Source organism: Cervus elaphus, chromosome 22 (genome assembly GCF_910594005.1).
Source record: "Cervus elaphus chromosome 22, mCerEla1.1, whole genome shotgun sequence".
NCBI classification, from domain to species: domain Eukaryota; kingdom Metazoa; phylum Chordata; class Mammalia; order Artiodactyla; family Cervidae; genus Cervus; species Cervus elaphus.
In genome coordinates, this window is record NC_057836.1 from 15,242,427 (window position 1) to 15,265,609 (window position 23,183).

General features: G+C 47.9%; 1 protein-coding gene across 2 annotated transcripts in view; it reads right to left on the minus strand.

Moving 5' to 3' along the window:
• ANO2 (anoctamin 2) overlaps positions 1-23,183 on the minus strand; it is a 336,156-nt gene that overhangs the window by 63,014 nt on the left and 249,959 nt on the right. For both annotated transcript variants that reach the window (XM_043882141.1, XM_043882142.1), the window contains exons 15-16: positions 11,371-11,445; positions 3,582-3,777 (exon numbers count right to left, since the gene is read on the minus strand). In XM_043882141.1, coding sequence (XP_043738076.1) covers positions 3,582-3,777; positions 11,371-11,445 — 271 coding nt within the window. The remainder of the gene's footprint in view (positions 1-3,581; positions 3,778-11,370; positions 11,446-23,183) is intronic.

A 23,183-nucleotide genomic window follows, 5' to 3' on the forward strand; every position in this document is an offset into this window, starting at 1 on the left:
GGATCTCTTTGACACATCTTCCAGTCACCCCTCCATCATGGCAACTCTGCAAGAGAGAGGTTCATCCCTCTCTCTCTCTTTTTAATTTGGTGGCACCAGTTCTTAGATGGGACACATGGCACCCTAAGGTGTGACATGCAGGATCTTAGATGCAGCATGGGGGATCTAGTTCCCTGACCAGGGGTCTAACCCAGACCCCCTGCATTGGGAGGGTGGAGTCTTAGCCACTGGACCACAGGGAAGTCCTTCCCCGGTTCATTTTCACATTTCCTCAAATCCTTTGGTGAGCAGGCACGGTTGAAACCACGAATGCATAAAAGTTCGCTTTAGCCTCTCCTGTGGCCTACAGAATGCCTTGCCTGATGGTATTCCTTGGGGAAAAAAAAAAAAAAACAATCTGAGTGCATGAGTGTAAAGAGAGATGTATTTCACCCGTAAATGCACCAACAAGCATGGGCCAAGATCTACCAGGGAGCCAGTTGGGGAGGAGAGAACTGAGATGTCAGGCGGACGGGCAGCTCTCCAGGGCTGTGTGGCCTGGCTGGAGTGAGTCACAGAGACCTTTCTTGGTCATGGAATGTCCACGAGCTTCCACACGTTTCCAGCCTCTTCCTGATCAGGCCGCTTCTAACCAGCATGCTGTGGGCAGAGGTGATGAACTGTCCACCGCTGTGACAGCCTCCACGTGACCCTCCAGCACTCTCTGTCCCTAACACGTGCCCACATGGCCTCCGTCAGTCTGGGTCCCCGGTGACTCTGTAAAGCAGAGACCCTGCCCTGCCATGCTGCGTGAGCGAGAACCAATACACACCCTTGTAGTGTGCAACTGAGATTCTACAACACAGCCTCATCTGGTCTAATACAGGCTTCCCAGGTGGCACTAGTGGTGAAGAACCCGCCTGCCAATGTGGGAGACGTAAGAGACGTGGGTTCAATTCCTGGGTCGGGAAGATCCCCTGGAGAAGGAAATGGAAACTCACTGCAGTATTCTTGCCTGGAGAGTCCCAAGGACAGAGGAGCCTGGCGGGCTCCAGTCCATTGGGTCACAAACAGTCGACTGAAGCCACTTTGCACTCAGGCACTGGTCTAATACTGGGAAAGATGGGGATGATGGCAGAGGGGACAGGACAGAATTCCCATGAGTGGAGCATACAGGGGGACACTCCCAGCATTTCCCCACTTGAGGGGAGTGTGATTAGCTAAGTCCCTGCCTTGTCTCTCTGCTTCACTCCTTCCTTCTCCTCTCAGATGGTTGGAGTGGAGGGTGACATGGCAACCCTCGCCTGCCCCTCTGCTCTGCCCTTTAGGGGGAAGCAAAGGGCCTGCAGGAGGCAGAAGCTGTTCTGTGCCCACCCTGCCATGTCCTAACACCTGCAGGGCCTCCCCACCCACTGCTGCCTGCCAGGGGACGCCACTCTGTCTGGAACCTGGAATAGGAAGCCGGTTTAGTTCTCTTGCGAAGCTGCTTTCTCCCGTGTAGCCTTTTTCAGCTTTAAAGTTGAAACTTGGCTTTTGTCTACATCTGCCTTCACCTTATTTCTCAGCAGGTTCAGTAATCAGGCCAGGAGGATGGTACTTTTTACTGGATGCCCCTTGTGTGTATGCTCAATTGTGTCTAGCTCTTTGCAACCCCATGAACTGTAGCCCACCAGGCTCCTCTGTCCATGTAACATCCCAGGCAAGAATACTGGAGTGAGTTGCCATTTCTTACTCCAGGGGATCTTGCACCCCAGGGATCCAACCCAAGGTCTCCCACATTGGCAGGCAGGTTCTTTACCACAGCACCTCCACCCCGCCTTGAACTTGAGCAAATACTTTTCCATCATCAGTAGAGTCCTCAATTTGACATCCAAAGTCCTCCACCAAAATATCTGGGCTCAGCCAACTCTCCAGGCCTGGTGTCCCACCATGCTGTGCCCTGGACAAGCCAGGACCTGGAGCACCACCACGTGGGCTCCCCTTAGCGTCCTGGACACACCTCCTGTTCTCTTCCATCTGGTGAGCTTTGCCCCCTCAACTCTCTCACATTTAAGTCCCCCAATTCTACCCATCGTACAAGCCCAGCCCATGTGCTACTTCCTGTCGAATCTCCCCTTCCTTGCCAGATTTCTTATCCTGATTCCTCTGCCAAGGACCTTCCTCTCCTCCCTCCGCACATGCCTGTCTAAGGTCCACGTCCACTGATCTCCAAGCTCTCCAACTGGATCCTCCCACGTGGAGCCTCCCCTGAGCCCCCAGGGGCATGGAAGACTCATCCTAAGTGCTTCTATGGAATCACTGACAAACACATTGAAGTGGAATTCTCTGCCCACTTTTCTTAAGAAACATATGAAGGAACCCAGATAACACTTCTATATAAACACACACATGCCCAAAGACAGCAGAACGGCCAGACGGTAAATTGCCTACATTCCACACAGAAACCAAATTCACTGCCCACCAGGAGAAGTGGCCACACCAGAGAAGGCACTGAAAGAGTCACTGCCATTAGTGAAACCTTTCTGGAATTCTCTGCGCCCCAGGAAAGGCTCCCTTGAAGAGGGGGTTTATCCGGTCAAGTGTCCATTTACAACTTGATAGCACGTTAAAAACATCCCTTCACGAATTTCACTCCCCTGAGGTTACTGAGAGGCTGAGACCACTGGTCCCTGGACTCAGAGAGGGAAAGAGATGCCTCCAGGCCACCCAGGATAAAGACAGTGAGGAGAGGGTCTCAGCTCCCTGCGGCGCCCTCCCTGCCCCGTCCCATCTAAGAAGCATAAGTGCCGGAAAGTGGTGCTCAAGCAATAGCAGCTTATAGCTCGAATGACACGTCTGAAAGCTGAGGCCACTGCATTTTTCTCACTGGCTGGGAGCTTGGGAAGCCCGATACACCCCTTTGAAGTCTGCTCAGAGCCTGGGGAATGCATGGATTTGTGGGGGCCTCTGACAGTATGGGGGCAGATAAGACTCTCTTGGGCTCAAGTATCAAGAGACTTTCCCAACTTTGTAAATGTTGCTGGGAAAATAAGGAGAATGAGAACTCTTGTTTTTTTTTTTTTTTTTTTTTTTTTTAAGCAGGAAGTATTGAAGCCCTTTTGCTTCTAACTTAGGCTAAAAAGAATAGCATGCTCAGTGGCTAAGTTGTGTCTATCTCTTTGTGACCCCATGGACTGTAACCTGCCAGGCTCCTCTGTCCATGGGATTATCCCAGGCAAGAATACTGGAGTAGGTTGTCATTTCCTTCTCCAGGGGCTCTTCCCGACACAGGGATGGAACCCACATCTCCTGCACTGGCAGGTGGGTTCTTTACCACTGAACCACCAGGGAAGCAGAAAGAACAGACCCCATGACTGCTCTTGGGCGATAAAGAGGCCATCAACTTGGGCCAGAGGACTACTGATCGAGAATGTTCCAGGAAAGATTCCTGCCTGGGCAGAGACCCTCCAAGGACACACCTTGATCCTTCTCCTTTCTCCACTTCAAGTGCTCTGGACTTCCTTTGTTTTATGCTGGGTCACTGCGACCAGACCCCTTGCACACACTGAACTGACCACACCCTATGCGGCTCGAGGGGAGCATGGGAGGTGGCAACTCCATACCGATTTTGGTGAGCCACTTGGCCACGGCGCCGTAGATCTCATCCAGAATGAGAATGACCACCAGGTTGATGATGACCGCCGTGGCCGTCACCGTCACCCGGACGTTGGAGCGTGTGGCCTTGTTGAGAGACAGAGCAGCGGCAGTAGTGATGCGATAGACAATGACCCCAAAGACAATGGAGAAAGTCAAGGCGATCTGTTAGGGAAGACAGGGAGAGTCACAGGTCAGTGGACGGCTGCTGCCTAACTACAGCTAGACCCTGTGCCGTGATGGGCAGTATTAACTTGGGGGACAACAAGGCACTGCCAACCCCAGAAACTCATGCAAATTCCTACACGGGGGCATTTTCCAGGAGAGAGTGTCTCTCCCTTTTATTAGATTCGAAATGGCCTATAATACACACACACACACACACATACACATAGACACACACAGAGTAAGGTTACCAGTCAGTGGGGGGCAGGGCAATATGGGTGGGGAAAAGAATAATTATGGAATTCTATTAAATCATGTGTGTGAAACTTCTGGAAATTGTAAAGCATCATAGAATTTAAAATTTTTTCATTCAATTACAAGAAATTGTAAAACCTGTTTGTTGTTTAGTTGCTAAGTCACGTCCAACTCCTTGTGACCCCATGGACTGAGGCACGCCAGGCTCCTCTGTCCGAGGGATTTCCCAGGCATTAATACCAGAGTAGGGAGTCCCTGATAGCTCAGTTGGTAAAGAACCCGCCTGCAATTCAGGAGACCCCGGTTCAATTCCTGGGTCGGGAAGAGCCACTGGAGAAGGGATAGGCTACTCACTCCAGTATTCGTGGGCTTCCCTTGTGTCTCAGCTGGTAAAGAATCCACCTGCAATGCGGGAGATCTGGGTTAGATCCCTGGGTTGGGAAGATCCCCTGGAGAAGGAAAAGGCTACCCACTCCAGTATTCTGGCCTGGAGAATTCCATGGACTGTTTATCCATGGTGTTACAAAGAGTCAAACACGACTGAGAGACTTTCACTTCACTTCTTCAATACTAGAGTGGGTTGTTATTTCCTTCTCCAGGGGATCTTCCCAACCCAGGGATCAAACCCACATCTCCTGTTTGGCAGGCAGATTCTTTATCACTGAGAAGTCTTATAAATAAAAGCTAATCTATAAAAATGTAAAAAAAGAAAAGAAATGAAGACAAACAGTGAATGCATGGTGTAGGACACAGGTGTTCTGATTCCTTTCATTAGGGAGCTTGCACTCTACTATGGGGGTAAGTTCAACCATAGTAAATAGTAAATAATAATTAGTGATGGAGTTGTATCAAAGGAACAGTGTAGTTGTGAACACAACTGACAGCAGAGGAGCTAGGGAAGAGTTTGTGGAAAAAGGAGATTTAAAATGCCTGGAGGGCCAGTCCCATTTCCTTTTTCCAGAACCTAAGAACAATGAGACTCCCTCGCCCCTCCCATCACAGTCAAAGAAGGGCCGTTTCCCTGAAGCACAAGGATGTGAGGGGCAGAAGGTGGAGGGGATTGGCTAGGTGTGCAACTTCCTCAAGTCAATTCTCTAATTCCTTTCCATCAAGTGGAGTCTTCTTTCTTGAATTCTTTCTGCAAAAGGAGGCGGTTCAAGTCACATCCCCTCTGAATTGGGAAGGAGGGGTGGGTGCTGGCTGGGAAGGATAAAATGGAAAACATGGGGAGAGAACGGGCCAGGTGAAAGGTTCCTGTGAGAAAACACACTGCCCCAGACTGCGGTATCCCCTCCCTGGAAACCAGGGAGGAAGGGGGTAGGGGATGGCGGGGGTGAGGGGAGAGGAAGGGGCGGAGCCTCTGGCCCCTGCAGCCCGTGAATGACACCTGGGTGGGCTGCGCTGGGGAATGGGTTGCAGATGTGGCCACGTGTGGAAGTCCCAGGCCGCCGGGGGTGCCGGTGGCAGCCTCAGCCGTGTACTGCGCATCCTCCTGTGCTTTACAAACATGTGTCTGTGGACGATGGTGAGAAAAAGGGGCCCTTCCATAAGGAAGGCAGGATGGCAGCGGCCCTGGGGAGAGGGAGGCTCTGTGTGTGTGTGTGTGTGATGGTGGAGGAGAGGTTAGATGAGAAAAACACTCGGTGGGAAGCCCTTCCTCTGACGGGGTGGGGGCGGGGAGCAGAACCTCAGCCCCCAGGACCAGGGACGTGGGGAAACCTGGCCACGACATCACCGCCCACCAACAACAGAGACACCCCACCTCCCTCTCCTCCGGGATCATCACCGCCAGACAGCAAGGGCCTGGAAAACGTGGTGTGAGATTCTTTTCCCTCAGAATCGCTTTTGCAGTGAAGGCCAGTCAGTGATGGAAGCATTGATACAGCAAAGTGGAGAGGCCAGGGCATCGAAGAGTGAGTGTGTGTGTGTGTGTGTGTATGTGTGTGTGGCTGTGCGTGAGCACCTGGGGCTAGGTGTGCGGGGAGGATGGGGGGGGAACAACCATGGAAAAACCTCCCCTGCTTTGTGGTCCTGGGGATGGGGAGCAGATCAGCTTCTCCCTCCTTCTTTAAGAGGCCCCCTGCCACCAAGCTGAGGACAGAGCATGCTTCCTGGTCACTCAAAGAGTGGTTTGGACCCCGCTGTCTCACCTGGGAGCTTGAAAACAGGCAAGTCACAAGCATGAATCTAGACCTACTGGCTCAGAATCCTCACTTCTTAACGAGATTCCTCTTCTTCTAGAGGCCCTGCTCCACTCACTCAGGACACCCCTTTTCCCCATCCTCCTTTCTTCCTGGCTCCACCTCCATGCCCCTCCCAAGCCCCTGGATGCTATGCCTCTGCACCCCAACTTCCCTGGTCTCGATTTTCCATCCCACTCTTCTGAACCTCTTCTTAGGTGTCTCCCACAAACACCTCAAGAGTCACAGTTTTCAAGTGGGAAGAGCTTGGAGAGCACCGACCCCAGCCCAGGACCAATTTGCAGGTGAGGAAACAGGTGTAGGAAGTGACTTGCTCAAGCTCACAAGGCACATACTACAAACCCAGCTCGTAGATCACAGTAGAAACTAAGGAATATCAGCCTTTAGGGATCATTCACAGCCAGCCTTTGATCTCACAGACAAGGAAAATGAGGACCAAGAAGCAGCAATGGGACTGGTCCGAGTCTGCAAAATGCATGGCAAGGCCATCATCATCATCATCAACAGTTGATCCATAGAGGGAGAACGGATACATGTACACGTATGGCTGAGTCCCTTTGCTGTCCAACTGAAACTAGCACAACATTGTTCATCAGCTATACTCATAGTCAACAAAAAGAGTACAAAATGCAGCACTTGGAAACAGCAGAAGGATCTCTGTTCATTTCCAAGGCAAACTATTTAACATCACAGTAACCCAAGTCTATGCCTCAACCACTTCAAAGAAGCTGAACAATTCTATGAAGACCTACAAGATCTTCTAGAACTAATACCAAAAAAAGATGTGATTCTCATCATAGAGGATTGGAATGCAAAAGTAGGAAGTCAAGAGATACCCAGAATAACAAGCAAGGTTGGCCTTGGAGTACAAAGTGAAGCAAGGCAAAGGCTAACAGAGTTTTGTCAAGAGAACACCCTGGTCATAGCAAACACCCTTTTCCAACAAACCAAGAGATGATCCTACACATAGACATCACCAGATGATCAATACCGAAATCACATTGATTATGTTCTTTGCAACCAAAGATGGAGAAGCTCTATACAGTCAGTAAACACAAGACCTGGAGCTGACTGTGGCTCAGATTATGAGCTCCTATTGCAAAATTAAATTGAAGAAAGTAGGGAAAACCACTAGATCATTCACATATGTGCTAAAGCAAATCCCTTACTATCATACAGGGGAGGTGACAAATAGATTCAAGAGATTAGATCTGATAGAGAGAATGCCTGAAGAACTATGGATGGAGGTTCATAACACTACACAGGACACAGTGACCAAAACCATCCCAAAGAAGAGGAAATACAAAAATACTCCAATATAAAATAAAAAGTTTAAGAAACTCCAGTGTAACATAAAACATGTTCTAATCACTACATCTAATTATCAAGAAAACAAAGTAGCTCACATTAATTGCTTTAAACATGTCATAATGAATAATCAAAAATTACAGAATAATATTTCAGTAATATTCTATCAAATAAGACAAAGGCCAACAAATGGTGACTTTATCTACCCACTGATTCTACCCACATTTCCCATGGTCATTTTGAAGAAAATGCCTCTCACTAGATATCACTTGATTGAGGTGAAATATTATTAAACTTTAAGCTAATGCTTATAATAACTAAATTAATTGGATATATTACATATTCATAAAATATCAGTATTAAAAAAACCAGCTAATCCATGTGTACCCTTCTGATTTCATTATTTCAGCCACAGCTACTTTAGCGTGATTCCTTATAATAACCACACATGCTACACCTTTGATAGATGAAATTTAGTTTCATCCAGGATCTAAATTCTGCTCTATGGTTCCAAGACCAACCCAGGACTTTTGGCACCAAATCCAGCACTCTTCTCATCACTTTGGCTGCATTATTAATTTTGTCTATTAAATTAAACGAGTATTTTCTGATCACTTACTGCACTGTGTGAGGTGTATTTCATGTTTGTGATCAGGTCCCCCAACTGGACCAAAAGTGGAGATTGATCATGTACTTCTTTCTGTGCCTTGTGCAACTACAGAGAGGTGCCTCCTGCTGGAACCTGTTTGGTAAACATTTGCTCACCCTCAGCTCTGGCAGTTTCCCCCTCCTGCATGTGGCCACCTATCATGGCCTCTGGGTCTCTTGGTGGGTTTTTTAAATACATTTTTTTTTTACCAGATCTCACAGCATGCAAGATCTTAGTTCCCTGACCAGGGATCAAACCTTTGCTCCCTGCAGTGGATGCTCAGAGCCCTAACCGCTGGACCACCAGGGAAGCCTCTTTAATACAATGTTTAAACATTACTTTCCATTTATGGTTATTACAAAATATTGGCTGTGTTCCCCAAGTTGCACAGTACATTCTTGTGGCTCTTGTGTTTGAATTCCATAATCTTACATCTGGACACAGCCAAAACACAGTAGAAGCCATGCTATGGAACCCAGAGTCTTAATTTCACATGATGAGAGACACAGTGGGGACAGTCAATCTGGTCCTGACCCTCCACGACTTGCATTCTGAATGGAAGTTGAGAAGACCACAGCACCCATACAATAAGGATGCTCCCCTTGGAGAAGGGAATGGCTACCCACTCCAGTATTCTTGCCTGGGAAATCCCATGGACAGAGGAGCCTGGTGGGCTACAGTCCTTGGGGTTGCAAAGACTCAGACATGACTGAGTGACTAACACTTTCTTTTCACTTTCAGGAAAGGCATAGATGAGCAGGTGACATTTCAGCAAGGACCTAATGGAGGACATCACAGGGCCAGGGGTCAGGGGGTGCTGGCAGAGGGTGGCTTTAGCAATGAGTGAGGGAGAGAGTTGGGGAGGAAGATGGGTGTTGGGGAGAACGAAGGTCTGTCCTAGTGTTAAGAATGTCACCTTCTATGCCTCGTGAGGTTGATGCCGAGCAGGATCTGTGGGGCTCCTGGGCACAAAGCCTTTCTGTGAAATAGCCTTCATTCAACCTCCATGACTTTCCCTGAGTTCCAATGTGCAGATCTGAACAGTCACTAATCAATGGAGGAGCAGTCACAAAGCCACCTGGGACAAGGCTAAAGGGACCAGAGAAACTTACCAAGATTAGAAGACACCTGAGACCCTGCTTCCCAGGTGGTGCTAGTGGTAAAGAACCCACTTGCCAATGCAGGAGACAAAAAAGACATGGGTTCGATCCCTGAGTTGGGAAAATCCTCTAAAGGAGGCTGTGGCAACCCACTCGAGTATTCTTGCTTGGAGAATCCCATGGACACAGGAGATTGGCAGGCTACAGTCCATGGGGTCGCAAAGAGTAGACATGACTGAAGCGACTGAGCAGGCACATTGAGACCCTGCACACTCCCTAAATTGTCAGCATCACCACCCTTGGATCCAACCAGACCCAGTGTTGTGGCTGTTTTGAAACTTTGCAGAAGAAAGAAGAATGCAAAACTGTCACGACCTTGATCCTTACCACATACCCCTGACCATAGTCCTGACCATAAGACCTCTCCCTACTCCCCAGGGAAGGGGCACAGTTCTTGAGGTGCAAGATTACCGTGCTCCCTCTTTGCCTGGCAAAGAAATAAAGCCACTTTCTTCCTTCTTGGAAGGACAGATGCTGAAGCTGAAGTTCCAATACTTAGGCCACCTGATGTGAAGAACTGACTCATTAGAAAAGACCCTGATGCTGGCAAAGATTGAAAGCAGGAGGAGAAGGGGATGACAGAGGTTGAGATGGTTGGATGGCATCACCAACTCAATGGATATGAGTTTGGGTAAACTCCGGGAGATAGTGAAGAACAGGGAAGCCTGGCGTGCTGCAGTCCATGGGGTCGCAAGGAGTCAGACACAACTGAGTGACTAAATTCCATATTTCTGTTCAGCATCTGTGAACAAAGAACTAAGATTTTGGCCTCAAGATGTGATGCCTTTAGAGAGTTTTGAGCAGAGGAGTAATGTGATGTGACCTAGATTTGGAAAAGATCAGCAGGCTGATGATCTGTTGGGGCCAGAATAACAGCAGGGAGCTGAGTTAGGAGGCCACTGTGATAATCCAAGTGATGGAGGAGGGTTTCTGATGACTGGTCTCTGATATACAAACATGAGTCAATGGTTATATTGGGTGTAGGAGGAAAGCTTAGGCACCCTGCTCTAAAGGGAGGGAATTGCCTCTGATAATCCTCCCATAGAAAAAAGACACAAAAAGAGTATTCATTCAAAAAGGAAAGGAACATTAGCTCAACCCTCTGGGCTGGAGAAGAAAGAGAAAATTCATCTTTGTCCACCCCGGCCTCTTCCACGGGTGAGGAAGATGAACACCACCACACTGGGCTTTTCTTGGCTCTCATCACTCCATGAAAAATATCCTCAATGGATGACAGACTGGCATCCCTAAAAGCTTCCTCATGGCCATGGTCCTGGCTTCTTCTGCCAAGGTTTAGTCACTACGGGTGGGGGAGGAAATGACACTGGACACGCAAGTTCATTGCCATAGGTGCCCTGGGCTAACTCTGTAACCCAAAAAAAGCCACTCTTTTACAAACATCATCCTGACCCCTTTATTTCAAATTCCACACCTTGTTCTAGGGTAATGCCAAGCCCCATCTGGAGACTGGATTTTTTTAAAAAATGAAAAAGAAATGCAGAAAAGTTAGTGCAAAATAAAGATTTTTTTAAAAAACCAAATTGGTAGGGGGCTATATAATTTATTATCCAACTTGGAATACTTTTGTAATAATTTTATTCATCTATTTATTTTTGCCCATGCTGGGTCTTGGTTGCTATGCAGGCTCTTCTCCGGTTGTGGCGAGCCGGGGCTACTCTTCATTGCAGCGTGTGGCCTTCCATTGCAGTGGCTTCTCCTGTTGCGGAGCAGGGACTCTAGGCACGAGGGTTTCGGTAGCTGCAGCACGTAGGCGCAGGGTCACACTTCCTGGGCTCTGTGCACCACGGGCTCAATAGTTGTGGTACACAGGCTTCCTGGCAGGTGGGATCTTCCTGGACCAGCGACTGAACCCCCATCTCCTGCCCCTCTAGGAGGACCGTGGGTTCATCTTCACTAGCCCCTCATCATCCCCACAGCATCACAGACTAACACCCCCAGCATCCGCACAGCAGGACCCACACGCACACGGCAGAACCAGGTGTTCCCACCAGGAAATTACCATGAACAAGATGGAGGCAAAGTTCATCAGGTAACCTGGGAAACGATCTTTCCAGGTCAGCTTATCTTCATCGTCCTGGGGAGAAACAGGAGAACAGTGACCATCAGATGTTGTAAGTAACAGATATAAAATGTCCCTCAGTTTTCCATAAATGTGTATATCATTCACCACTCTACTTAGAGATGTTTTTGGTCTCTGATGCCTTACCCTCCACATCGACAACAGCCCTCCTAATTCTGTGATTTCTAGATTTTGGAAAATCTGTGGTGAAAAGAGGACAATATTTGATTTCAGCCTCACACTGGGCTAAAGTTTCAGTTCAACCACTCTATCTGTTGTGTGAACTTTGCTGTGTCTCTTAACGTTTCCATTTCTTCATCTGCTAAATGGGCACAGTCATGACCCCCATCCTGACTCATGCACGGGATGGTTTTATTTGTTTTATTTTAATGAGAAACACACAAATGCAGTAAAGTGAGAGACAAATGACAGATACAAATGACCACGGGGCAGCATCCTAGAATAGATCATCATTTATATCAGACATTAGCCACTGACCTTAGATCCCAAGTGTGCAAATTACCCACAATTTTTGTTCTTCAAAGAACCTATACATGTTGTCATCTGTTCCCTCCAAATCAACTGTTCTCCCCTGGTCACAAAGGCAGACAACTCAGGGTGTAGGCTCAGCTGATGCCTTGCTGTCAGTCTGGCTGAGAACCAGACTCCATCCAGTTCACCCCTTGCTCTCTTGGGACCTCCGTATCCCTGGCCACATCTGTCTTCCCCTCCCCCTAAGGACCCTCACCTGGTAGGGTGAAGCCCACCAGGTACAAGGGGTTAAACACCTCTGCCAATTAACTGCTACATAATTTTAGCCTGGCCACTGGATTTGATGCTTTCAAACTGTGGTGTTGGAGAAGACTCTTCAGGGTCCCTTGGACAGCAAGGAGATCAGATCAGTCAATCCTAAAGGAAGTCAACCCTGAATATTCATGGGAAGGACTGATGCTGACACTGAAGCTCCAATACTTTGGCCACCTGATGGGAAGAGCTGACTCACTGGAAAAGACCTGATGCTGGGAAAGACTGAAGGCAGGAGGAGAAGGGGACGACAGAGGATAAGATGGTTGGATGGCATCGTCGACTTGATGGACATGAGTTTGAGCAAACTCCAGGAGATGATGAAGGACAGGGAAACATGGTGTGCTGCAGTCCATGGGGTCATGAAGAGTCGGACACGACTGAGTGACTGAGTAACAACTGAATTTCTTCGAGCTGCCATTCTTTACAATTAGAATGGATACAGTGCCCAGCCAACTACAAGGTTGCCTCGAAGGCCAGCTGAAGCCAGACTGGGGAGGATGCGGTGGAAATGGCAAAGCCCTCGGTGCTGGCGAGGTAGGGCCCCTGCATTTCTGCAGCCTGTCTGACTCTAACTCCACAAGCCTGCGTTCCAGGCCCCGCTCTGCTTCTCTCGCCCCTCCTCACCAGATTTCAGAACGCACCTGATCTGACTCTAGCAACAGTGCCATCTAGGCTTTGAAAGCTTGTACTGTAGGCTCCCCCAGTGGCCCAGCGGTAAAGAATCTGCCTGCAACGCAGGAGACTCGGATTCGATCCCTGTGTCAGGAAGATCCCCTAGAGGAGGAAATGACAACCCACTCCAGTATTCTTGCCTGGAGAATCCCATGGAGGAGCCTGGCGGGCTACAGTCCATAGGGTCGCAAAGAGTCAGACATGACTGAGCGACTAAACCTCCATCACCACTCTAAGCGAAGGGCCTTCTTGGCCTGAAAATCTTCTTTCTAAAAGCCTCTGTGAGCCCACTCTGTGCAGACTTTGCGGCCGTGCACAGTGGGGAGACGGAGGACAGTGGACACAGTCACTGTCCCCAGGGGGCTCCCTGTTTAATGGGATGGAAGTGACAACCAGACACAAAAAGAGCTTCGGGAATCCCGTGCCAGTTCAGGAAAGTGGGTCATCCTGGGAGTAAGCCTGGGCAGGATTTGAGGAAGGGAATGGTGTATCCTTCTCAAGGCATGTCTGGAGCTGAGCACAGGGCTGAGGTGACTACAACATGGTGGAAATAAGCACTAACAGCTCGGTGGTCTGTAATGATCTAGAGGGGTGGGAGGGAGGTCCAAGACGGAGGGGATAAATGTATAAAGTGAAGAGTTAGTCACTCAGTTGTGTCCAACTCTTCGAGACCCCATGGACTATAGCCTGCCAGGCTCCTCTGTCCATGGAATTCTCCAGGCAAGAAACACTGGAGTGGGTAGCCATGCCCTTCTCCAGGGGATCTTATACTTTTAGCTGATTCACTTCATTCTACAACAGAAACAACACAACACTGTAAAGCAATTATATCTCAATTAAAAAAAAAAAAAAAAGAGCATTAAGGCTGGAGTCATTCAGTGACCAACGCTCTCATGTACCAACGACGTCAACAAGGGATGCTCGGTTTCTCGTAGGCCCTGATAGGATCAGGTCTCCAGACTCTGAGCCCAGCAGACTTTCCATCACACAGTGAGAACAAGCTCACTGCAGATCTTGACCATCCTGCACAGGTGGGACTATAAAAACCTATTTCTATTAGGACTGAGGCAAGTCCTCTAAATGAGGCCAGACATCAAAAGAGACTAGTATTTCTTTCTCTCTGCCTTCAGTATTCATTCTTTTTTATTTGTTTTCTTTTTAATATTTATTTATTTGGCTGCGTCGGGTCTTAGTCGCAGCCCACAGGATCTTTGCTGTCATGTAGGATTTGTTGTTGCAGCACATGGACTCTCTAGCTGTGGCACAGTCTCAGCAGTTGTGGGCACACACACTTAGCTGTTTTGCAGGTGGGATCTTAGTTCCCTGACCAGGGATAAAACCTGCATCCCTTGCATTGCAAGGTGGATTCTTAACCACTGGACCACCAGGGAAGTCCCCAGTATTCATTCTTAATTTCACTCACACTAGTGGTATCTTGGCTTCCCAAGTGGCTCTAACGGTAAAGAATCTGCCTGCCAATGCAGGAGAAGCAAGAGACTCAGGTTCAGTTCCTGGTTCAGAAAGATACCCTAGAGAAAGAAATGGCAATGCACTCCAGTGTTCTTCCCTGGAGAATCCCATGGACAGAGGAGCCTGGTGGGCTATAGTCCATGGGATCACAAAGAGTAAGACATGATTGAGCACAGTGGTATCTTACTTTAAGATTCTGATTAGAAAGCTGAAGATGGGTGAGTAGATGATAACTCTGTAGGGATTATGAAAAGAAGTCTAGGGTTACGTGGGGCTCATCTGGAGGCCTCTCTCTTTGTGATTATGGTCTGGATGATTCTCTGACTCTTTTCCTGCCTTCTGGCCTGGGGGTGAGAGGTTCTGCCTTGAGAACCAGCAAGCCAGGTGTGCTCAGAAATGCCAGCGATGAGCAGGGAAGGGGAAGCTCCAGTTACAGGTTCTGGTCTCCAGTTTCTCCCCGGTGAGGCTCCCTGAGTGGGGAGCAGAACAAGGAGAGATAGAAAGACCTGTGCGTGGTCCATGAAATCAGGGGAAGGGGCAAGGAAGCAGTCAGTGAGGATAAGACCAGGCTCAGAATGGTCCTCAGGGACAAGATGGACAGTCTTGGAAGAAATGGGAAAAAAAGGAAGTGCAAGCAGAGAAGTAGGAAACACAGCCCCAGATGAAAAAGGCTCTGAAATAAGTATAATCATAGAGGATGACTAGCAAACCCAAGGGCAGGGTCAGGGGTCAGAGAGGGTTTTGGCCAAGGTTCTTGCCAAGTGTTCCACCTTCTTAAGGCCAGGGACTCAGTGGGATGAGGCGCATTCAGACCAGCCTCTATGCACGCTAAGTCACTAAAGTTGAGTCAAGCTCTTTGTGACCCCATGGACAGTAGCCCGCCAGGCTCCTCTGTCCATGGGATTCTCCAGGCACCAACACCTACAGTGGGTTTCCATGCCCTCTTCCAGGGGATCTTCCTGACCCAGGGATTGAACCCCCGTCTCTTGCATCTCCTTAGTAGACAGATGGATTCTTCACCACTAGCACCACCTGGGTGGGTGCTAATTAGGATCTCTGCTCACTGGCACAGAAAAGATGGGAAGATTCATGGCCAAACACCATCCAGTTAACCACACTCCATGTAAAAGTCACACAACCAGCTTATGGGATTGTAGAAGAACTTGGAACTTGAACTTCTGAGTTCAACTCTTGGCTCTGATATGAGTCAAGTGGCCTTGGGAAATTCCCAGAACCTCTGTTTCCTCATTTGTAAAGTAATTATATTCCTTATCTGTAAAATGCATAAACGGTAACATCTATTGTGCCAAATTATTATACCATGTATTTTATATTAATTAGCCAACCCATGGAGGGGCCACGCCAGTGCACCTGCACATACAGGTAAGCGAGAGCTCTCAGAGTCTCCCTCTTTTTAACTCGGAGATGACAACATATCCCGCTGAAGTGGCAGAGGTCATGCACAGATCACACAGCTGAACGCCCGGGAAGGCGCTCTGTCAGCTCTAAGTGTTACTCCCTCAGCTGTGTCCGACTCTTTGTGACCCCATGGACTGTAGCCTGCCAGGCTCCTCTGTCCCTGGATTTTCCAGGCAAGAATATTGGAGTGGGTAGCCATGCCCTTCTCCAGGGGATCTTCCCCTCCCAGGGATTGAACTTGAGTTTCCTGCATTGCAGGTGGATTCTTTACCACCTGAGCCACCAGGGAAGCCCCAACAAAAAGCCACACCAGGCGTCACACCAAAAGTAAGGTCAAGTCAGTGTCATGACTGTATCAGAAGCGGGTGGACAGGAAGGGCTCAGCTCATTCACCACTGTTAAGCCAGGAGCCTGGCCATTGTCTATGCTTGTGTCCTTGTCCCTAAACTATGGCTTTCACTTCCAAGTCTCCAAACAGGAAGTAGCATGGTGACACCCACATCAGACCACAGCAGTGTCCCTTTGGCAGACTGAACAGCAGGAAGTGCAGTCACTGCAAATGCAGTAGATGAGACTCCTGAAGCAAATCCTGGGAGGGCAACCTTGGAAAGTGGTCAATCATCCCTGAGTTTGTATTTATTTAAATTAACACATGATTAACATATAATAAAATTCACCTTATTAGCACACAGTTCTGTGAATTTTGATGAATATGTACGTATCATGTGTAACCATGACCACAATCAAGAAATAGAACCATCGTGCCCTCAATACTGCCCCACGGCTCTTTGTGGTCCATCACCTCCCTCAGTCTCCAGCACCTGGCAAGACCTATTCTCTGTCCCTTTAGTGCTGCCTTTTCCAAAACGTCATAAAAGTAAATTCCCATAGCATGGCTCCTTTCCAGTCTGACTTGTCTCACTTAATGCACTGCATTTGGGATTCCCTCCAGCTACATTTTCAGAACTCTGTTTTCTCTTATCGCTGGGTAATATTTCACCGTATGGACCTGCCACACCTCCCTGAACCATCGCTGGTTGAGAGATGTCTGGATTGCTTTCAGTTGATGGTAATTACGAGTAAAGCTGCTGGAAGTATTTGCATACTGGCTTTGGTGTCAGCATAGTGAAGTGAAGTCGCTCAGTCGCGTCCGACTCTTTGCGACCCTGTGGATTGTAGCCTGCCAGGCTCCTCCGTTCGTGGGATTCTCCAGGCAAGGATACTGGAGTGGGTTGCCATTTCCTTCTCCAGGGGATCTTTCTGACCCAGGGATCGAACCCAGGTCTCCCACACTGGAGGCAGACGCTTTAACCTCTGAGCCACCAGGGAAGCCCTAGGTAAATACCAAGTAGTGGAATTGCTGAGTCATGGGTTGTGTGTATTTTTGGTTTATAAGCAACTGCCAGACTGTTTTACAAAATGGCTGTGCTATTTTTGCATTTTCACCAGGAACATATGAGAATTCCTTCCTCTACTTTCTTTTCTTTAAATAAACTTAAAAAAATTTTTTAGAATAGCTTTAGATTTACGAAAGCTTCAAAGATGGTACAATGTGTGTGTGTGCATGTGTGTACATACACATATATATACACACAACTCCGTACCCAGGTTCCTTATTATGTTAGTATGGGTACATTTTTTGCAAGCAATGAACCAATATTGTACCTTATTATGTTTTTTTTTTTTTTTTTGGCCATGTTCAGCAGCATGCAGGATCATAGTTTGCAGACCAGGGATCGAACCCATGACGCCTGCTATGGAAGCTCAAAGCCTTAACCTCTGGACTACCAGGGAAGTGCCTGTACCTTACTATTAACTAAAGCTCACATTTTATATGGATTTTCTTAGTTTTCACCTAATATTTCTTTTCTGCTCCTCTTCTGCTCCTCTTTTCTGCTCCTCTTCTGCGTCCAAGATTCCAGTTATTTTTAACCATCATGTCTTCTTAGGCTCCTCTAAACTATGACAATGTCTCAGACTTTTCTTGTTGCTGATGACCTTGTCAGTTGAGGAGTAAGTAGTCAAGGATTTGGTACAATGTTGCTCAGTACAGGCTTCTCTGAAGTTTTTCTCATAATTAGGTTGAAGCTATGGGTTTGGAGGAGGAAGACCACAGAGGTAGAGCCAAACTTGCACCAGAGAAAGGTCATGGTCACTGTGTGGTGGCCTGCTGCCAGTCTGATCCACTACAGCTTTCTGAGTCCCAGCGAAACCATTACATCTGAGAAATATGCTCAGCAAATCAATGAGATGCATGAAAACTACAATGCCTACAGCTGGCATTGGTCAACAGAAAGGGCCCAATTCTTCTCCACGACAACGCTCGAATGCACATCGCACAACAAATGCTTCACTTTACAAGTTAAACGAATTGCGCTTCGAAGTTTTGCCTCATCTGCCATATTCACCTGACCTCTCGCCAACTGACTACCACTTCTTCAAGCATCTTGACAATTCTTTGCAGGGAAAACGCTTCTACAACCAGCAGGAGGCAGAAAATGCTTTCCAAGAGTTCATCTAATCCCGAAGCATGAATTTTTACACTACAGGAAAAAGCAAACTTATTTCTTGTTGGCAAAAATGTGTTGATTGAAATGGTTCCTACTTTGATTAATAAAGGTGTGCTTGAGCCTAGTTATAATGATTTAAAATTCACAGTCTGAAACTGCAATTACTTTTGCACCAATCTGACATCATGTTCATTTCATCACAGCAAAGGGACAGGCCATAATATGACCTGTCATTCATGATGCTTATCAGGTTTCCCAGCTGTCCTGTAATTCTCTCCCCTCCTTTCATACTTTACCCTTTGGAAGGAAGTCACTACGAGCAGCCCACATTTGATAGATAGTTATAGTCTGCCTCCTTGAGGGGATAGTATCTGTAGATTCCTTGAAGTTTCTAATTCAGATGTTTGTAATGTTTTAGATTTACTTCAAGTATGGATTAAGAAAAGACATGCTCAGTTATGTCAATGTTAAACCAATACAGACTGCTCTGAATTCAGTAAAGGAGAATAAAGATGATATTTGCCTACTGCTCAGGAAGCATCATGCCTGGAACAGAACTGGACTTTGGCTTCAAAGGAAGCCACCTGTGGTCCTCTTTCTTTGAAGAATTCTAAAGGGGCAGGAAATCAACCCCAAATATTCACTGGAAGGACTGATGCTGAAGCTGAAGCTCCAATACTTTGGCCTCCTGATGCAAAGAGCCAACTCATTGGGAAAGACGCTGATGCTTTGGAGGCATGAAGAGAAGGGAGCAACAGAGGATGAGATGGTTGGATTGTATCACCCACTCAATGGACATGAGTTTGAGCAAACTCTGGGAGATGGTGAAGGACAGGGGAGCCTGGCGTGTGGCAAGTCCATGGGATTGCAAAGTCAGACACAACTGAGCAACTGAACAACAACAAAAGGGAAGGAAGTCAAGAACCATCATCATCACCTGCCTCACACACTCCAGCTAACCACTGGAGGTTTGTGAATAGATTGGCTTTGGTTTCCATTAGAATGTTCACATACTGAGCCTCTGTTGCTGAAAATATTTGTGTCAAGGGGACAATGTCAAGGAGAGGGAATAGTGAGACATTTGGAAATACAAGACCTGGGCTTCATCCCTGTCTCTACCTCTTTATTAGCTGAGCAACTTTGGGAATATTGTCTAACATCTCTCTGACCTCATAGCATCACCTTCAATCGGACAACTGGTAGACCTGCCTTACTAAGCCTCAATGAGTACATCATGCATGTGACAGTATTGGGAAAATTCTAAGTTGGTATAACTGTGAGTTGTTACTAATCCTATTTTTATGCAGGAAGCTTTCACTGAACATCAAATGTGTATCCAACATTGTTCTGGCACTGGGCACTGCAGATATGGAGAAGCCACATTCTTTGCTCTTAGGGTGAGATGGTTGGACAGCATCACCCACTCAATAGACATGAGTTTGAGCAAACTCTGGGAGATACTGAAGGACAGGGGAGCCTGGTGTGCTGCAGTCCGTGGGGCCTTAGGGGATGCTCCAACCACTAAAAGAAACTGAGAAACACAACACCTATTATGAGATGATATGACACATGTCATGGGAACACAGAGGAGGGAGCAATTGCCTGCCTTTGGAGAGAAGGAAGACATCAAAGATGAGGAGACATTTTACTTGTGACTAAAGAATGACAAGTGTTATCCAGGTTGAAAATAGAGATGATCATATGACCTCAGGCATAAAACCAACTTCTCTGCACCTCAATTTCCTCATCTCTAAAAAAGAGATTAAGATGAGTGCCCTTCATACAAGATTGCTGCCATGAAGATGAAATGAGGTGACACATGGGAACATGCACATGGAACTCTGCCTGACACAGAGCTGGAACCTAACACTTGTAACCTAACATCACTATCATCATTGTTGTTTCAACCACCAGGGACCCTGGCCCTTATCAGGACACATTAGATGACATTTCCTTATCAAATGACAAGGAAATCCCAAGTTCACTGTGGGCTCTGCTTCCTACAATAGAGATCTGGGGGCCATTCTTCCAGTTCTGAAGTCACACAGCTGTTCTACATGACCTGGTCCCACTTTGCCCTGACACAGTTGTTCAGTGACCCCTCTGCTGGTGAGTCTTCAAGACACCTCACAAACAGTATCTATTCCAGAAGCAGAGATCCCACCAACTTCACCATCATCTCTCTCTCTCTCTGGTTTTCTCTCCTAAGATAGCTCCTCCTCCAGGAAGTCTTCATGACCTGACCACAAAAGTAAGACCAGCATTTGACTGCACACCCCTCCCTTCACTGACATTGGGCACCCCGCAGTTCCTATCACCATGACATTGGTCCCGGGCATGGTATTGGTCCCCACAGCCCAAGCACACACAGCCTCCTGGACTGAGCCTCCAGATCCTAGCCCTCAGCCCTGTGGGCTTGCCTGTAACTGATCCCCAGAGCCTTCTAGAGACAGAGACAGACTTTTGGGAAGGGTGCCAATCTAGGAGGGCAATCCTGACAAAGGGGCCGGAGGCAGTGATGTGGCACAGCACCCAAGGCAACAGGCATGGACGAAGTCTAAGGCAGAACATAGTGTGATTTGTGGCTCAGATGGAAAACATTCTCTGTTCCTCCCACTGCTTGGTGATTTCAGCAGACTCAGAAGTACAGACTCTGGCTCCCTTCCTCCCCTCCCCCTGAGGTCCAGCCTGCTTACTCTGCTCCTCTGCCCCAGGCGGCTGTTGTTTCACTACCTCTATTTCCCAGCGGGCGGCCTTGACCTTCCTGGGTTCCAGGACTGGGCTGAGCATCTCCCCCTCCCTGACCCCAATCCCAATCATCCTATCCTGTGTCCTGTCTGGAGTCGGACCACAGACAGCCCCTCCCCACTCACTCTCTAAAGGGGCGCCCCTTCTAGATTGTGGTGGTGGAAAAGGGGGCTCAGGTGGATTGCCCCTAACAATGTATGAGAGCCCAGGGCAGCCATGTCATCGTCCCTGTCCAGACTTCCTTGCCTGTAAAAGGAGGAGGCTGGGCTGAAGCCACCAGGGCCCCCCATGAGTATGATACGCATGAATCCTTAATCTATAACCTTATCTAGAATATCACACAAGGACCTAAGCAGAATGACCATGGACTCGATGGGAAGAATATATCTAAATCCAGTGTTGAGTGGGGCCTCCGAGGATTGACGTGATCTGGACTCTGGCCCTCTTGAGCTTCAATTCAGTGCTAAGCATTCAATCCCTTTGCACTCCATTCCAGCGACACTGGCTCCCTGCTTGTTCACTGACCATCACCAGCTCAAGACCTGAATGAGATTTCTCCTCTTCCATCTCTTTACCCACTTGGGTCCTCTGCTCACCCTTCCGTTCTCAGTTCTAGCATCGTCCCTCCAGTGAAGACTTTCCTAAGGCCCCAGCCCATCCTCTGACCCTTATTAGTCTCTATCGAAACTATGACTATCTGAAGTTACCTCATGTCTTTATTTATCTCCTCTCTGCCTCCTTTAGGAAAGCAGAAGCTTTGTGAGGGCGGGCATCCTCTATGTCTGGCTCCCCGCTGAACTCCAGCGCTAAGATCGGCCCGGCTCCAGGAGTGTACTTGCAGGCGGGGCTCAGTGGGTAAGGATCAGTTTGGAAACAACAGCCTAGCTCATCTTTGAGCTGCCCAGTGCACAGAAGATTGGGATTGAACATTTAGCCTCTGGTGAGTCGAATCTAACTTCACACAGGAGGAGCCCGCAGTACAATTTTGTGTCCCTGCCTCAGGCTACGATGCCAAAACCTAAGGGGAAAAGGAAGAGACTTCTTGGTAACTTTAAGAATAATAGTCAAGTGCATGTCCTATTCACAATAGCCAAGACATGGAAACAACCTAAATGTCTGTCCGCAGATGAATGGATTAAAAAAAATGTGGTATATATGCATGATGGAGTATTACTCAGCCATTAAAAAAAATGAAATAATGCCATTTGCAACAACATGAATGCAACTAGAGATTATCATACTAAGTTAAGTAAGTCAGGCAGAGAAAGACAAATATCATATGAAATTGCTTATACGTGTAATCTAAAATACGACACAAATGAACCTAGCTATGAAACATAAGCAGAATAAGGGACATAGAGAATAGACTGGGGGTTGCCAAGGAGAAGGAGGATGGGAGAGGGATGGATTGGGAGTTTGGTACTAGCAGATGCAAACTAGTACGTATAGGATGGATAAACAGTGCAAGGGGAGGTTTCAGAATGGGACGCCCTGGGCACTGTCACCAGCTCCCACGTTGGCTAATCATCAGCATCATTTAGAAGACTTCTCACAATAAGTCTCTCAACATACCTTGGCCCAATTCCAAATTGACTAAGTCAGAATCTTGGTGGTGACAGAATCTGTTTTTCAAAATGTTTCATGGGTGATGCTGCAGCTAAGCCCAATTAGGGAAGTCCTGTTCGTGGAACCTGGCTCCCTGCCTTGCTGCATTTGCTCCAGGGCCCGTATTCCTGTGGTTTGTCCCTCTGTGAATAGAGTCTCTGAAAGGCACTCACAGAGTGGAAACAAGCTTGGAGACAATTCCCTCATGCGCGGTGTCAACACGGAATTCACATTGTCAGCGGCATTGCTGGTTCCCATCCATGCCCACCCCCGCCCCCCACCAATCTGCAAGCTGGCTGTAGGGCCAGAGCCACACCGATCACACCTGAGACCAGGGAGAGCCTTCAGGTCCACTGTGGGTCCCGGCAGATGAAGGAATCAGGAGGCAAGAACTAAGGGTGGGAGGCCGGCCTGCTCACCGGCCATGCTTGGAACCAGCAGCCAAGGCACTTCGATCATCAAACCAATTGTTTGACACGCCACAGAAGCCTAGACAGCATCTCAGTATCTTACTTAATTTAC